We start from the raw sequence: 16,969 nt of genomic DNA, 5'->3' as shown, positions 1-16,969 counted from the left end.
AGATGCAGTCTGATGATAACCCATGTAAGGTGTTTTGTTGAATCTGTTGCCTATTTAGAATATCGAGATTTTTAAACGCAGTCTTAAAACTCATTTATTCAGTCTGGCTTTTATATAGTGCTTTATATCAATTCAAATCTTAACATTACTGTATTGTCTTTTTTTATCCTACTACAATTTTAAATATTTTCCTCATGTATTTATTTTAATATCTTATTGCGTTTATGTGTCGTATTTTCTTTTCTTTTCTTTTTATACATTTTTTAAATTCTTATTGGTGTGCATTAGTCTCAATGATTTTATCAATGATTTTATGAACTACTTTTTGTCAATAACTGTTCTGCACTCTTGTTAAGCCCTTTGAACTGCAATTTACTTTGTCTGAAAGGTGCTATATTAATAAAATTTGATTGATTGATTGATTGATTGATTGATTGATTGATTGATTGATATTTTTAAGGCTGTCAACGCACTATTCTATTCTAATAACAATTTTAATTTGATACATTTCTAAGCAATATATAATGTATCACTATTAAATAAGATAATTAACATTAAAATGATGTTAACATTTTTTTTCTATGTATTCGTTGAAATTATAGCTAAGCGCGCTCCCGCGAGTTACGTTCAGTTCTCATTCGCAGTCAAAACTCGACGTGGTGACGACATGTCTTAATTAGCCAATAGGAACGTCTTCTTAAAACGCGCGGAACTTGATTCAGGAAGTACGCAGTTTGTTTTCGTGTTGGTTTCATGTTAGCGAGAAAGTCAGAAATACACAGAACAAAATAAGTTGCTTGGTCATCACGAAAGACAAATACAGCTAAAAATGTCCGAGTCGTCGCTTGGGAAGGGTGACAGTTTGCATCAACAGGGTAAGAAAATACGGTTCCAAACGTATTGGCTACTGCTGCTTATACTGCTAATGTTATAATTCTGTTGCTGTATTTGCTTTTTCCCACCCAGTTCTTGCTTCCTTCCCTCTGTGCGACATCACAGAAGATGATATGACACAGAACCCGCAGTTCTGTAAACTCTTAGCTACTCTGGCCCAACATGTGGACCAAACTGGACTCACTGTGTCTCTGAACACAGAGCTGGACAAGGTAACAGCAGGTGTTGCGGTTTAACGTGTGACCGTGTTAACCAGTGACGTCTGTAGTGGTTTTTTGTACAGCAGATGTTAAACACGTGTGTCCTGTGCTTTGTCAAGTTTGTGTAATTTATTATCATTATCATGTCAACATATTATAATTTACATTTTGTTTTAATAAAAAACTAAAAGAAAGAAATAATGATTAGGCCCGTTTACATCTTCAACATCAGTTGTAACCATGACAACCACAGACGCAGTAGTTGAAAGTCGCCAGTCAACACGGTCCCTCGTTTAACCTAAACACTTTTACTATGCTAGTTTTCTCTTTTACTAACATACAAGCAGTTTAATTTACAATGAGTGGTATAACATCTCGCAGTTCTAACTTGTCTTGAAAACATCTCTATGTTTGATAAATTATATTAATATGAAATTCAGAATGATCACGACGTGCCTTACCGACCTCTTGTGGTAAACGTCATGAATTGCAACCACACAGATGAACGCTTGTTATGCTTGCACAGGGCAGAGTTTCTCAGTAGTTTTTTGTTTTAAATCCGTAAGCTCTTATTGATGCTTTTTCCAGGCTGAGCAGAAGCTGCAGAGCCAGAGGCGTCAGTGGCTGCGCTCCGAGAGCCTCTCCAAAGGTCTGCAAGAAATGACCCAGGAGCACTGTATCAAGAAACACCACACCACCGTACCCCCTGACCAGAACATGGTACAGTTATTACACAAAATCATTTGAACAGTTGACAAATGCACTAAGAGCTGTGGACAGAAATAATATAAAAACATGTTGAGTCAATATAGCTGCACTTGTCAACTTTTTTAAAGGTCTGGGACTGCATTATATGTTGATAGAAATATATAATAAATAAGTATGTCTTGTGTGTAGTTCTATGAGACGATGGAGAAGTGCCTGTTGGTGTCTCAGTGTATCAGACAGCTGGATCCTAGTAGCACTACAAACCAGGATCAGCCTTCTCTTCTGGGCCTGAGCACCCAACAAGTGATGGAGCTCATGCCACCAGAGAAGGTGAGTTCTAAACCTTACTTTGACGCCAAGACGATTGGATCGGTGGATTATTGTTTACCAACAATGAAGTATACATTTTTGACAGAATATACAGAGGATGAAACAGGGTCTTCCAGGAGAGCTGGAGAAACATCTGAGGAGAAAGTGCCTGAGCCTCCTCTCGTACTATCAACCTGAATGGGGTACAGAATAAAAAACGCTGATTTATCCATTCCTATCTGTGCATACTCTTATCCACTTCCTTTATGACCTCAGTTTTCTGCTTCTGTCTTTCTCACATAGAGAATGAGAGTGAGGGTCTGAAGGCCATTAAGTTGTCTCACCTGTCGGCTCAGCTTGACAAAGAGAAGAAAAGAGCTGAGAGTCTGACGGAAACCTGCCGGGAAAACACAGTTCTCCTGCAAAGACAGACTCATCTCTACCTCTCTGTAAGATTATTAGTTTCCTTAGTTTTTGAAAACTTTCAAAGGATTTAACCATTGAAAACTATGTGCACAAGTCTTGAATGTTTGTATACCATAAGACTTTGATTTATGTTCTCTTTCCTTCTCTTTGCCCTGTGTCTAGGAGCTGATTAAGTGTATTCAGATTCTCCAGTCTCTCATCTTGGACCACAGGCTAAGGATCCAGACGGATCTGGACAGAAAGAAGTTAGAGTACTTTGAGGGAAAACTTGAATTAGTCTTGCAGAAAATCAAGTGAGGATTTTTCAATCTCTGCCTGCTTATATGTGATTATTCTTATTTGAACGGAGCCCTCAACCACAAATATTAATTGAAAATCAAATGTGTAGATCATCAGAATGTCATTTTTGTTAACCTAATGTTTTCTTGTCTTCATTCCAAGAGTTGAGATGGTGGAAATTCAGCTTGACACATACACAGTGGACTCAATATCTGCTCATAGAAAAATAAGGCAAGAGGCTTTTTTGTTAATATCTCAGTTGTTCCCTTTTTATATGTTATTTTTATTTATTCCCCCCCAATGCTCTCAAAGGTGATGACAGAATTTGGAGCAAACGTTTTCTCACTAATGTTTAAGTACTCAATCAAAGCTTGAAGATAAATATAGAAAACTGTTATTTGGTTTTCATGGATAATCCTAAAAGTAATTCATTGTTGTTTTTAATTTAAATTTTCAGAGGGAAGCTGGATACCGAGCTGAAGGCCTGTCAGGTGGAGAAGCAGTCCGTGGAATTGAAACTTGCCTCCTTTAAGATCTTGGGCAAAGAGTTTGAGACTCTGGCTGAAGAGTACTGCAGATTACGGCAGGAGATTGAGATGAAACACTGGGCTCTGAAGGAGTTCACCCAGTACAGTAACAAATGATCGTATCATATCTGATGCTCGCATAACAACCAGCCGATCCCTTTTCATAATGTGTCATGCTCACAATGACATGCAGGCTTTAGGTTGCTTGGCTCAGAGGCTGTGTGGACTGAAGATACAGAGCAGCATGTTCAGTAGTGAGTATTTTAAAGATGTTTAATAAAATTCAGCAAAACCAGTTTTCTTAAAGTCATCGCTCTCTTCAGCATGTCTGCTTTCTTTGTTTTTACCCAAGCTTCTGTAGAGTTCAAGGCTTATATTTTCATTTTGATTTAATTAAGATACAGTTTAACACTACGTTTAGAGTATCTTGCATGTGGGGAAAAAAGACTAAGAACCTTGTCCTTAAAATTAGCTTCCTAGTTTGCAGAGGCAGCAGCACCCTAGGAAGCTAAGCATCTGTGATGTGAACTCATCAGTGTCACCTGAAGAAGAACGATGTCAATTCTAACGTAAGCCCTTACCTCTGGTGTTAAAACACAGGAACATGTGCCTGAACTTGTTTTCTGGCAAATCCAGTCAAGACATGTTTGCAGCCTCCTATATATACTGTAATGGGTGTCAAATGAGTCACCAGTGTTGTGTTTTCTTTATGTTTTTCTGCAGAGTTGGACATACTTGATTTGGAAAGTGCACAGGTGATACTGATATGCCCTTGTTCATAGAGTACAAAAATCAGGTGTCCAGATTTCCCAAATGGTTATCTGTACTTTGGGAATTGTAGTCCCTAATTAACTTTGAAACGTCTCAGTGAGGGTGCATATTGGTTATTTTTTAAATCAACTGCATGTCATATGGACGGCATTTTGTGTAATGTGCAAAAAATGCAGGGGTATGGTGTCAATATTACCAAAATGAAAAACGGTTTTTACTCCAATAGAGCCCGGTGTACGCAAAATGATTTGATTGTGAAAAACCACTTAGAAAATGTTTAGGTTATATTCCTGCAGTTTGCAGTATTGTCCACAAGGTGGCAAAATACTTCCACCTTCACGCTTTTGTCATTGTTATTTCCTAGAAATCGTGCTTACTTTGCTTTTTCATGATTTTACTTTGGGAACAACACTTAGCGTAATAATTTAAGAAACATTCAAATTTATTAAAGTTGAATAATATCGAGTTAACTATACATAACATTTTAAATGGCCCTTTACATTGATTATTATTACTTAGTAGTGTATTAAAATGTCGAGTGACAAGGTTAACATTAGCTTAACAGGTTATCTTTTTCTCATCTTTATTTAAATCAGTCTGGCTGTTACTATTATGAAAAGCTACAAAACCCAGTATTACAGACTAAGCATAACTATAAAAAATAACAACAAAAGAGGAACAGTCAGAGGTCTGATATGTAACCAAAACATGTATTGTTTTGTATATCTTTAAAGCTTAATTAATTTTTATTTATTTGATAGTTTATTCACTTATTCATGAAGACAAAAAACGTGGTCTGACTTAAATTAATCTACATTTGTAAATGTATTGTTTGGCCAAAATAACTATGGCATTATACATGTTTCCCCTTTTCTGTCCTCCATTAAAATACCAACTTTGATAATGTTATATTCTACTTATCGCCCGTGATGAAATAAATATTTATGTAAAAAAACGAATTAGAAATAACAGCAATAATTGGTAGATTGATAATTGACGCCTACTCAGTCGTCACTTTCTTCATAGGCGATCTTTGGTAAATCTGCTCATTGACCTGAAACGGAAGTAGGTAGGAGTGAGACGTCTCTGCGCTGTCAGAACCTCTCTGCTCTCCTCTCATCAGCAGCAGTAGCAGCAGCCCCGCCTCGCCACGCTAACCGCTGGCTGCTTCACCTCCAGCACAACCCACATCTGGTTGTATCACACACACACACACACACACACACACAACACTGCTGCCGCTCCGTCCGGTACACTGCGGCATGCTCACATTCACACCGGGACACACACAAAGTGGATTTACTCCGGAGGGGCACCATGTCTGAGGTGCGAAAATTCACAAAGAGGTTAAGCAAACCGGGGACGGCCGCGGAAGTGAGACAGAGCGTGTCGGAGGCTGTGAGGAGCACCGTGGACCTGGTGGTGAGTCAAATGCTGTCGCTCATTTTTTAGCTAACAGGGATAATGCAACTAACCAGTTAGCCGGCTAATTCCCCTCTCACCCTACATCCCCTCTTTTCTTTGTCATTTGTCCAACTCTTTTATTTCTCTCCATTTAGTGTGTGTGTCTCACCAGCCTCCACGTGAAGCTCTCTGGATGCACTTAAACTATTTTATTCTAAGTGCTGCATTCTGTTTAATGTTTAAAGACAGGGCTTCAGGAAGCGCTTACACATGAGCTCCCTTTCCTTAAATTCCTTGCACTACAAAAAAGCATGACATTGTCCACAGACACGCGTGGTTTTTTCAGTGCTTTGCGGCTTCTTTTGTGTGCTGGCGGATGAGGAGCAGTGCCAGTTGGACAGCTGCAGCATGGCTTCCCCGTCACTGCCTTGGAGCAGTCTGCGCGCCTCTTTATTCCTACTGGAAATAACCACATTGTGTAAAAACAGTTTAATGCATGTTCTTGTAGCTTATGCCTGGAATGCAAATTAAAAAAAAAAAAGTCTCAATTGTTTATTTTTCCTTGGAGCAGACTGCAATAATGAGGGATTAGGCGCAGTGGTTTGAGATGAAGAGCATTTATAGGATCCTGCTGATGCAGCATTTTCTGTGTTATGTGTGTGTGTGAATTTATTAACATTTCAGTGTGCCACAAGCGTGACATTTATTTAGAAACTCTCAGAGATGTCAGAGCGATTTCACGCCTGCTCTCTGATGTCTTTCTTTCTTTTCTTTTTTTTAGTTCTAACTAAAGCCATCTGGGAACTGGGAAGTCACCCACTTCTCATTATGTGGCAATGACAAACCCCAACACTCCATTTATTATCTTTGTCTGTTTAGAGACGGGAGCTGGAGAAGTTTGTGTAAAGCATAAACTCTTGTTCCCTTTTGGGATTAGGGGCTTGAGTCTTATGATGAACATCTTTAGCAGGGTGACGCAAAGGGATCAAAATCATGTGATGAGGGTTTGGATTTCCACAACAGAGGTGGGAGTGTGTGTACGTCTTAAGCCAGCCACGTGTGAAGGTTTTTTTGGCTTGCTCATTTTCTGGATTACATCGTCGTCAGGGTTAATTGAGAACAAGCGATGTTTTGTGGAGGTTTCATGACCCGCGTTCCTCTCTCATGGGGATTCCCTCAGGCATGCTGCGACCATGCTTCCTCTGTGACCGCGTTTGTGTGATCACTCCTGACTTCTTCCCCTCTGTAAAGTCACTCCTGTTTATTTTCACCGTCTTGCTTTTCCCGTGTGTTTGAGTGTACCAACTGGTTTTTTGATGTTTTCAAGAAGGAAGTCAAATAAAACTTGAAAAAGAAGAAACGGCAGAGTTCAGAACATAAAGCTCCTCAAAGACTTTCATCTTTAGGGTTTCTGCACGCTCTCATGTAATCAGAGGGGGATTAAAACCATTGAACTTTGTGATACTTAAAAGGATCCTTTTCAGCAAAATCTAAGATAATAAGGAGCCAGTGACATGAATGAATACAATCTCACTAGATTTATAAAAATACAAACATTGCTTGATTTATTCACTTTTTGAGAAACAGAAAATTCACTGATTTTTTGTTTGGATATGTGATTCTTTTGTCATTTTTTCAAGCAAAACAAAAGGTAAACTAATTCCTGGTTCCAGCTTTTGATTTGGTTTGTGTATACTTTTTTAATTCCAGAGGGAAAATTCAGGTCAATACTCAACACACACAGACTCAGATAGGCTGGAAACACATGCACAAACAGGACTTGTAGCATTAACTGAGAGATGTTAGCATGTTGCGGCTGCTGGTTGTTTGTCCTCATGTCATTTCATTAAACTTGGCTGCTCCAGTTATTGTGTGCACCTCATGTACAGAGGCTGTAGTCCTCATCGTAGGGGTCGTGGGTTTGAATCCGACCTCAGCTCTGTGCTGCATGTCACCCCCCCTCTCTCTCCTCCCAACATTTCCTGTCTCTCTTCAGCTGTCCAGTCCAATAAAGGCAAACATTGACCAAAACAAATTGGCTTCTCTAGGAATTTGTCTCTGGAATTTGGAGTAATTATTATGGAGTTATATATGAAGCGGAAATGATAATAAAAGTTTACAAACTACTCTGGAGGATTGCACCACGACATCAGGAATGTAAAGCTCGTAGAGACGTCATGGCTCCTTGTGACTGAACACCAGAGTGAGCATGTCATTAGTACAGTCAGTATGTCACCACATGTTGGTCACATACGTCTAAAGTATTCCACTGAGACCAGTCGATGTTTCTCTCTCCCGTTCAGTCCTCGCTGCTGCACCATTGGGCACAGAGGGCAGTGAAGACGTATGGCTCCATATTTGCTCATTTAGTTGGTGGATTTGAAGGGTTAAGTGGACATTGGACAGCGACACACTTCAAGTCAATTATTATCTTGTAACTACTAACAGGATGGTAAACCAGTTAACTTTAAAATCAGAGGAGAAAAAAAAGCATATTTCCATTTGTATTGTCTGTAAGAAGATGTGCTGTTGGGTAATAACCTTAATTCAAAATAATAAGGTCAGGGGAAACTCTGCTCATGTGCTCTTTTTTGTTTTGTTATTGAAAGTATGCTTCTTCTTCCTCTTCTTCTTCCTCTTCTTCTTTCCCAGGAGCTATGCACCCAAGCACCCAAGACCCAAGCATGAAAATAAAATAAAACTTTCCCCATAGGTCAGGTTTTCAAAAATGTCTCAATCGACAAAGTTGGCTAAAAGTCCCGATGGTGGCTCTACATCATCTAAAGTTCAGTACTTTAAGAATGTACAGAAATGTAGTTTTACAGATCACAGATTCATGGTTCATTTCTTAAAGATATACCCTGCCTACATCCTTCAACTCTTTTCAATCGACTCCATGCTTGCAGCACTGAGTGTTCCCAAAGTAATCCATCAGTTTGTGCACGCTCTATATGCTCTAAAGATAATCTTCAGACATCTTTTAGAAGCACCTCTGACTTTCCCATTTCTCCGTGTAGCTCGTTATAATCTGGAAAAGTTGTCGACATCACTTGTGAGTTGAAGACCCGGGTAATGAGTGTGAACATCCTGACTCAGGCATTGTGCTGCATGAATCAAAGCAGGGACACATGTCTTAAAAGTTTTTAATGACTCTGGACAATCCGTTTAAAACGCTTGAAGATGCTGCTGCTGCACGGCCGATTGAACCTACCGACCTCTATCCATCGTCTTCCTCTTATCCGGGTCTTGGTTGCACAGTGGCTGCAGGCTAAGCAAGTTGCACCAGACCCCCCCTCTCTCACCCAGCGACTTTTTCCAGCTCCTCCTGTGGGATTGAGAGGTGTTCCCAGGACATAAGGGATATACAATCCCTCCAACACGTTATGGGTGGTATACCCAGGGTCTCCTTCTAGTTGGACTTGCCCTGAAGACCTCCTAAGGCATCCTGATCAGATGCTTGAACCACCTCATGCAGGTCTACTCCGAGCTCCCTTTGAATGTCCAGAGTCCTCAGCCTATCTCTAAAGCTGAGTCCAGTCACCCTTTGGAGGAAACTCATTTCAGCCCTTTGTATCCGTGATCTCATTCATTCAGTCAGTGATAAAGATCATGATGATAGGTGAGGGTTGGAATGTGGATTGACTGGTAAATCAAAAGCGCTGCCGATCAGTTCATCTCCTTCTTCACATCGGTGGTCCGCAATACTGCTGCTGACTCCGCTGCCCCAATCCATGTGTGATCCCAGATCACCCACTTCACAGTGAGTTTGACCTTTAACCCTCAGGTCCTTGTTTTAGAGCTCCTGCAAGGAAGACAAAAAAGACTCCAGGTCTCATTTTGCAATTAGTATGTTAAACAACAATTAGGTATTTGTTGCTCTTTTTGCAACTTGAATTGCACATTTGCACACCTCCACTTTGCACTTTAATAACTTGAATATCCATTCTGGTCCGGGCTCTTGACTGATTTTATTGCCCTGTTTTTATTTGGTTTTATATTCTGCTGGGTTGTCTTGGTCCATATTTTACGGTGATGTTGTCCTTGTGTTTCTTGTCTTCTGTGTGCTCCTGTTGCAACACAAATGTCCCCTTGTGGGACAATAAAAAATCTGAATCTGAATCAGTCAACCTCAGGATCCATTTCAGGATCTACCTGTGTGTCTCTATTTGGACGCTGTAATTACACATAATGAAGGTTTTGTAGTGGACTGCGCTTGAGGACAAAAGATGAAAGCTAAGGTTCTTCTTTCCATTAAGCCGCTGTGTGTGTATGCTGAAATACATTCAGATTGGAGCACTTAGTGGGGTCAGCTGTAGGACAGTGGAGCTGCTTCATGTATGACTTGCATGTCTGTTATTGTAAGTGAGTGCTGTTTTCTGAGCCAAGTGATACAATCCACTTGGTCATGTTCAGTGCCATGCTTGTCCATAATGGGACTCAGGCATCTGGAAATGCTACCATCATCATCGATGTCCTAAGCTTTTGATCTGCTATTAGTAGCCAGGCTGACTGCTCAGGAGAAAGTGTGAGGACTAATTGGAGATTTCTGAGGAGGAAAAGTGATTGTTTGCATCACACAGTCACACCCAAGTGTCAGGCAACGATGGTAGCATCTCTCTGTGTTTCTCAATCAGTAACGCTGTGGCTTCACAACCGCCTGCTTGTGATTCTTCAGCTTCTTTCTCTTCTATAAAAGCAGAACTCTCTCTCTCTCTCCCTCCCTCCCTTCCTCTGTAACATGATCAGCGTTGCAGCCGAGCCACCGTCCTCGCCTCTGACTTGCAGCGCTGCGGTACAGCTTGTTGCACATGACAGGAAGCAGAGCAGCTCAGCCGTGTGTAATGCTTTCAACAGACTTTTAGGTGTTTTTGCTGCTGCTCAGGTTTCTGCGGTAGACGCTCTTTGTGTGAAGAAGATTACAATGAGGAAACATAATTTAGAGAAAAATAGGCAAATGTTGCATTTCATATTTAATAAGTACCGTTGGGTTCCATAGTTTCCATTAGTGGTTCAGAAAATGCTGAACGAAGGGTCGCATGTTGGGGGTTTGGCGGAAAAATCTGAATTGAACATGTGCTTGTAACGGACTTATTTCACCAAATTATTGGTTAGAGAACATGGAAAGGGAAAATGTTCTTTTCATTATTGTCTAACATACCAGGATATGGAAGACAGGGATTTGAAGCTCCTTCATTGCAGCCAAACAGTGTTCAGAGTCAAACTGGATTTGTTAGAAATGTTTTGGAGACTCAAAGTTTTTCCAAAATACCAACCATGTCCGCCTCACATTTAAAGAAATGTTTAAAATGATGCACACAGGACAGCTTCATGTTCTTACTCGATGGACTAATGCAACCTTCAAAACACTCGGTGTAGTTATCATAAGGCTTCAGTCTGATACAACATGTGTGATACAAACAGTGTAGAATGAAATGAGTTTCCTTCGATGACTAAAAAAGAAAAATAAGAGCTCTCATGTAAACAGCTTCATGGGTCCCTGTTGTTGATTGGTTCACTGGGCTCATTATTAACAGACCTCCACCTATGTAAGACCCAAGAGACAGAATTACTGAATAACTCTTCATGTAAACAATCCCAGCTATAGTTTGAGAAGGAATGCAAAACACGGGGGGCATGTGTGACTCTGAACGTTGTCATGCTGACCAGAGGGACAAAAAATAAATAAAAAAGAGTTGGCTAATGTTTTAAACACTGGGACCAAGGGACCACGAGTCCATCAATTCTGCACCCATGAGAACATTATCGGTGGACAAAATGTAAACTGGTGGTGAAGCTGGAGTACCACACTCACACCACACACCTTCACTGTCAGTCAGTCAGACAGACAGACAGACAGTCAGTCAGACAGACAGTCAGTCAATCAGACAGACAGTCAGTCAGTCAGACAGACAGACAGTCAGGCTCATAATGAGGCATCAGTATCAACTAGACAATTTGCATTTACCTGTGGAAAATGCGTGGGAATGCTGACCGCTGAAATGTTTTGTTATTATTGTGAATGCTGTATTACAGCAGTGTTTCATCAGCATGTAAAACACCTGACAGGTGCTTAAAGGGTCCACTCTACTTACGTTGACTAGAAGTATAAAAGTCTTCATTTCAGCTCTGCAATAAAAATATGATGGCGTACTAAGTGGAAAAAGGACTGACTCATACTCTCCCAGCTGCAGGCCACAGTCACAATTTTTAGAGTGTCGGCTGGCGGCCCTGCATGTGTTTCCCACAGACTGTGGCTCAGTGATGTGTCTGATTCCCTCCGCTCCATGCTTGCTCTGTGCTGCTCAGCCAGGGCTCTTTGGTTAAGCTATTCATCACCATCTCCACAGCTTAGCTCCACATCTAAAATGAACTTTTTTTTTGGAATGAATTCAGAGTGTCTCTGAGTGGTTTGGGTTTGTGATCACATCTTGACCTAGTTGCTGGATGCTAAGTTAAAGCCTGCAGACCTCTTTAAGGCTGATTTGATATTATTCACTTCTCTATGAAACTCGAAACAGGAAGTAGAGTTTATCTGGAACTGCTGCGTGGCGTGTGATATGTTTTTCTCGTGATTAGTTTTATTATAACATTACAATAACAGCTGTTTTGCCTCACCATACATGGCCTTCCTGCAGAAGCATATATATTCCTTTTTTTGTCATTGTGTGTCATTTGTTTTTTCAATCACCCACAATTCTCAGAGCAATTCTCGGAGCAATGGTTTCAGTGCACCCTGACGGTTCTCTGAACTTTGTGGTTGACTCTTTGGGCCCTTGTGGCTTTGCTTTAACATGGAAGGTAAAAAGAAAAAAAAACGCTGTCATATAGCAGTCCAGTGTGGGGCTTTTCTCAGAGCCACAGTTGAGACAAAACTAACAGAGCAGGAGTGTTTAAAGAAATCTTTAATTTGAACTTGAGTGTAATTGTGATTGTGTCCTTCTTCCACTTTCAGGAGCAGCCAAAGATCATTGAACCTCTGGACTATGAGGCTGTGGTGTTTCAGAGAAAGGCACAAATCCACAGTGACCCCCACAGAGACCTGCTGCTGTGCCCGGTCGACGATGTCTCGGTGAGTCATTCAGACCTCCTTCCTCTCACAGGTCATCCTCCTCCTCAGGATAAAATAAAAGTCAAGGAGCTGTGCAGGTTTTCATATAGTCTGATTCCTCATTTGTAGAAGTAAACAGGTACTCACATGGTTGGAATTTTTATTTTCTGTGCTCTGCCACAAACTCTAAATCCCAAAAAATTGTAACTGGTTAAGATTTTTGTTTCATGCTTAACATACCTCAACTTTGTTTTATTGTAAGAACATCCCTTGCAAGTGATTTTTATTATCTCCAACCTATTTTTTCATTTTTTATTTGAGTTTTTAAATAACCATGTTGCATAAGACAGGCTGGAGTAGCTGCAACATGACAATTGCTGGCAAATGTGCCCTTTCAAAATACATATTTACTATGTTTGTTTTGTCATTGACAGGCTCAGAGTGAAATCTGAAGTGTCTATAATATTACAGAAAGAATAGCTAGACAGAAAGGCGTTTTTTGTTTGTGAAATATCTGTTGATTTAACCAGAAACGGCTGTTAATTAACGCCCCTCAAAGCTACCAGACGTCATTGACAAAAAGAGTTATTTTACATTTAAGGGTACATGGGTTGTTGGTGTACTGCTTCATGGATCAGTTTGTTTGTTTGTTTGTGTTACGCAGTGTTTTAGGTGTTCTTAAAGGTTAGATAGGGTCCAACTTTACCTTTTGTGTAACACAAAAGATGAACCAGTTGAAACAGCTGTACCGGGTTCTGTGAGGTAAATTGACCATTTTGTCAATGGAGTCTGGTGGCTTTAATCGAGCAACTAGTAAGCAGTTTCTGACACCAAAAAAGCTTATTATTATTCTCTAGCAAAAAGGTTGATTTCTATAGGGAGTGGGACCTTTTGTATATTGTTTTCAACACTTATCAATATCATCCTCAGCCAGACTTTGATTGATTGCATTTGCACTTAAATTTTACATTTCATCCACAGTCTTGCAATTCCAACTTTTTGCACACATGGTTTTTGTAATTTGTACCCTAAAAACTGTAATCGACAGGATCCAGGTTTAAAAATACAGGATTGATCTTTTAAATAGTTGTAGTTGTGTATGGGGCACTGGCTTCTAGTGTGAATATGCATCTTTTGTGCACAGTCATTTCAGGTGTGCTTCCTTAGGAGCTAAACTGTTTTTCTATTTGCAGTCTGATTGCTTGTGTTTTGAGCTGCCTGAGATTCAGAAAAAAAAGAAACTCCTGCCTCATAGATTAATCTTCAGACAGGGAATCTGAGGCTTTAACTAAAACTGTTATACTCAACACACCTGTGATGAGATCTCCGCATTAGGCAGCCAAATCCACACATTGTTCTTGTTAAACGACAACAAAGAGCTGTAAAATATCCCTCTCTAAAGGAAGGTTTCCCATCATTAATCATCAGTCATCCCCATCATGCTGGGCTCTGTTATGTACGGGTCACTCGGGTCAAATACAATCCAGACAGGTACCTCTGCTCTGTCGTTGCTCTGGCTGCTTTTAGCACATATGGTTTTGTTTAGAGGCACATCTTGCTCCATGACTATTTCTTCCTGTTGACACTCATCTGTTTCTTTTTTTGTGTTTTCTCTTCTTTGCTTTCTCTTTGCCTTGTGGGTGCAGTTTCCTGCTGTGCTACTTTATGATGACATAACACAAAAGAAGAAGAAGACGTGTCAGTGCTTCACTTTAACATGTTTTGTGTTTGCTCTTGTGTGTGCAGGAGTCCCAGATCTCCAGGCAGAGGAGGACCGTTGTTCCCTCTGTGCCTCAGAACGCTGAGCGAGAAGCCAGGAGTCTGTTTGCCAAAGAGGTACTCTAAACCAGCAGTCACATGTGTGTGTGTGTGTGTGAGCCCCACTTTGTGTCAAACACACTTTAATAGCCATGACGTGTAGCTCAGTCTTACATGCAGTTCTTTCTAAAAATAAGCACTGTGTGAGTATTAAAGCTACTTCACAGCTGCTCAGAATAATTTAGATATAAAAGACATATGCCTGAGTTATATGTTACATGTCGTTTATCTAGAAACCAAAGATCCTTTGTCGCACAGTTAAGATCTGGTATTCTCCCTCTGGCCATTGAAGTCGGCCGATTCAGAAATATTCCAGTTGAAAATAAACTTTTTGTACAAAATGTGATGATTTAAGAGAATTATTGTTTCCTGAAGTAGCTCGTCAAAAACCTGAAATATTGGGGCGGACAGATGTGCAAAAACTGGAATGCTGTTTAAGTTTGATGTGGCTAAGCTTGCTAATTGTCTTCAAAATCTTGGAAAAGAAGACAGGATATTCTGTTTAATTAGTTTGTATTGCTTTTTCTTTTTGTTTTTTGACAATGAATATAGTTTACTTAGTGCGCTCTGATCCTGGAACCTTTTAATTCATGGTGTCACGTAAGCGTGCGGGCTGGGCATATAAATGTATGTATGACACAATAAGAAAATAAAAAAACTCCGAGCTATAAAGCAAAGTACCAGTGAGTAAAGTTTTAGTAAAGATAAAATATAATTGTCGATGACTTCATACCCGTATTCATGACATCCATGCAGAAGTAGTCACTTGATGCTCATAAAGAAACACAGAATACACAGGGCAGTTGTAAACACATGCTGTACTGATGATATATCGTATGAGCAATCAAAAACAGACTCTTCTTGCACGATTTAGAGCTTCTCTTCTACTCTCTCTCTCAGGCTTTAAACAAGCCATCTCTCGTGACTATTACAAAGCATAGAAACCACAGTGGTTTAAAAAGAAACCAAATCTTACTCATCAGTTGGTGTAATTAAGGATTTTTCCTTTCTCTTTTTCACTCAATAAAAAATAATAAAAACATCTTCAGGGATGCCAAACATGAGATCATAGCATGGATAAGAGTTGTTTGCTTCTCTGCAGACTTATTTTGGGTTCATGAATGAAAGATTAGAGAACCAAGAGCATCTCTCTCTGTCCTCTTGCATAAGTCCTTTGTTAGGTAACTTCTGTGTCTGCATGCTTGTTGTACTCGGGTCTCTGCTGCCTCTAATCCCGCTGTCTTTTTTTCTGCAGTGCATCAAGATGTACAACACCGACTGGCATGTGATCAACTTCAAATACGAGGCTTACTCTGGTGACTTCCGCATGCTGCCAAGGTAAGGCAGATAAGGACAACAAAAAAAAATCATTCTGGAAATCCAGGAAATCTGTGGGTTAAGTTTAAGGCTTTGTGCAAAACATCTCTCGAGTTGTTCAATACATAGAAGAGATTTACTCTGCTTACATTGGCTCTGCTGGATGACGACATGCTCCAAATCTCAACAGAGCAAACAACAAAATGAAATAACTGCACTGCACGTTCAGCCAGATTCCCCCTCCACAGCAGCAGGTGCAGCCCAGATGTTTTGAGTCCATATCACTCTGGATATAGAGCTTCCTAAGAGAGTTATTTTTATTGCTGCAACCTTACCTTGAACCATAAACTGGAAATGAGCTTCAAAAAATGATCCAAATACCATCAAAATACCAAGAGGGGAAAAACAATACTGAGATGAAAAGTGGCCTTCAATTTGCTAACTTAAACATGCTAAACACAGAGAAGCAGTCAGTGTAGCAGTCAGTGTAAACATGTACATGGATCATGCAGTGATTTGTTGCCTTGCTGTATAAACAGTAAAGAAGAGGAGGGAAAGCAGAGCTCAGAACAGGGACAGTACTGTAGGGAAGGATGCTGATTTATTGAACACTGATGACTCTCTCTTACTGTCTTTTCAAAGCAAAGGCCTGAAGTCGGACAAGCTGCCTGCTCATGTGTTTGAGATCGATGAAGACGCCAAAGATGAGGTAAGCAGAGCCGCTTGAGAGGCGTTATTTCACTGGAATTCATTCTGCAGCGTGGATGTGTGGTCTGCTCTGGACTCACTGAACCACATAGCACACAACATGTGCACTTGTTACTGGGGTGTAAGCTTAAGTTATCTTTATGATTTAGGGTTGTTCCTGAGCAAATCATTTCCCTGCACTTGAAAGGAAATAAAAATTCAAAGTCTCATGGCAAGAAAACAATCAGGAAACAATCTAAATTGATCACAGTTTATGTACCACTGCTCTTATAAAACACTTTATGACATTCTTCAAAAAGAAAATTGACTGCTATTTTTAATAGCTCTGAAACATTTGGCACTTTGCAACGTACATCACTCTGCAGGTAAATAATGTCAAAGTGGTTTGCAGAGCGTGGCTAATGTTAGCATCCCTAGCATCACCATCCTTCAGCCTTCCCTGCAGGTTATCGTCCACATGCCTGTGCTGAATGTGTTTGAACATATAGTGGTTATAAGCCAGTTTATCTGCGCTGCTCCAGTATAAAGGCATCCGCTCACTGTGCTGGTTTACATCTGGG

The 16,969-nt window shown here is 40.3% G+C and overlaps 2 protein-coding genes across 5 annotated transcripts in view; both read left to right on the top strand.

The window, feature by feature from the left end:
• The first annotated feature begins 695 nt into the window (after positions 1-695).
• Positions 696-3,653, top strand: haus4 (HAUS augmin-like complex, subunit 4). The gene is made up of 9 exons (XM_020645634.3): positions 696-875; positions 967-1,106; positions 1,683-1,814; positions 1,992-2,132; positions 2,218-2,314; positions 2,415-2,560; positions 2,700-2,830; positions 2,979-3,047; positions 3,274-3,653. The coding sequence occupies exons 1-9, from the start codon at positions 830-832 to the stop codon at positions 3,458-3,460; spliced, it is 1,089 nt and encodes a 362-aa protein (XP_020501290.2). The 5' UTR covers positions 696-829; the 3' UTR covers positions 3,461-3,653.
• Positions 3,654-5,240: 1,587 nt separating this feature from the next.
• dock11 (dedicator of cytokinesis 11) overlaps positions 5,241-16,969 on the top strand; it is an 87,979-nt gene continuing 76,250 nt past the window's right edge. For 2 of the 4 annotated variants that reach the window (XM_020645584.3, XM_020645582.3), the window contains exons 1-5: positions 5,242-5,536; positions 12,471-12,587; positions 14,313-14,402; positions 15,640-15,722; positions 16,344-16,410. In XM_020645584.3, the coding sequence (XP_020501240.1) occupies positions 5,432-5,536; positions 12,471-12,587; positions 14,313-14,402; positions 15,640-15,722; positions 16,344-16,410 (462 nt within the window). In that variant the 5' untranslated portion in view covers positions 5,242-5,431. Of the gene's footprint in view, positions 5,537-12,214; positions 12,317-12,470; positions 12,588-14,312; positions 14,403-15,639; positions 15,723-16,343; positions 16,411-16,969 lie in introns of those variants that run through there. The other 2 variants (XM_065950226.1, XM_020645583.3) reach the window with 2 other exon arrangements.

The sequence above is a fragment of the Labrus bergylta genome, chromosome 22, assembly GCF_963930695.1.
Source record: "Labrus bergylta chromosome 22, fLabBer1.1, whole genome shotgun sequence".
Taxonomy (NCBI): domain Eukaryota; kingdom Metazoa; phylum Chordata; class Actinopteri; order Labriformes; family Labridae; genus Labrus; species Labrus bergylta.
This window is presented reverse-complemented; position numbering and strand designations above follow the sequence as displayed.

What these genes read in the sequence shown, in the direction of transcription:
- haus4 (XM_020645634.3), top strand. Translation starts at nt 830, where the DNA reads ATGTCCGAGTCGTCGCTTGGGAAGGGTGACAGTTTGCATCAACAGG. An exon ending in TGAACACAGAGCTGGACAAG is followed by an intron (nt 1,107 to 1,682) that starts GTAACAGCAGGT and finishes TGCTTTTTCCAG; the next exon opens with GCTGAGCAGAAGCTGCAGAG. An exon ending in TTAGTCTTGCAGAAAATCAA is followed by an intron (nt 2,831 to 2,978) that starts GTGAGGATTTTT and finishes CTTCATTCCAAG; the next exon opens with AGTTGAGATGGTGGAAATTC.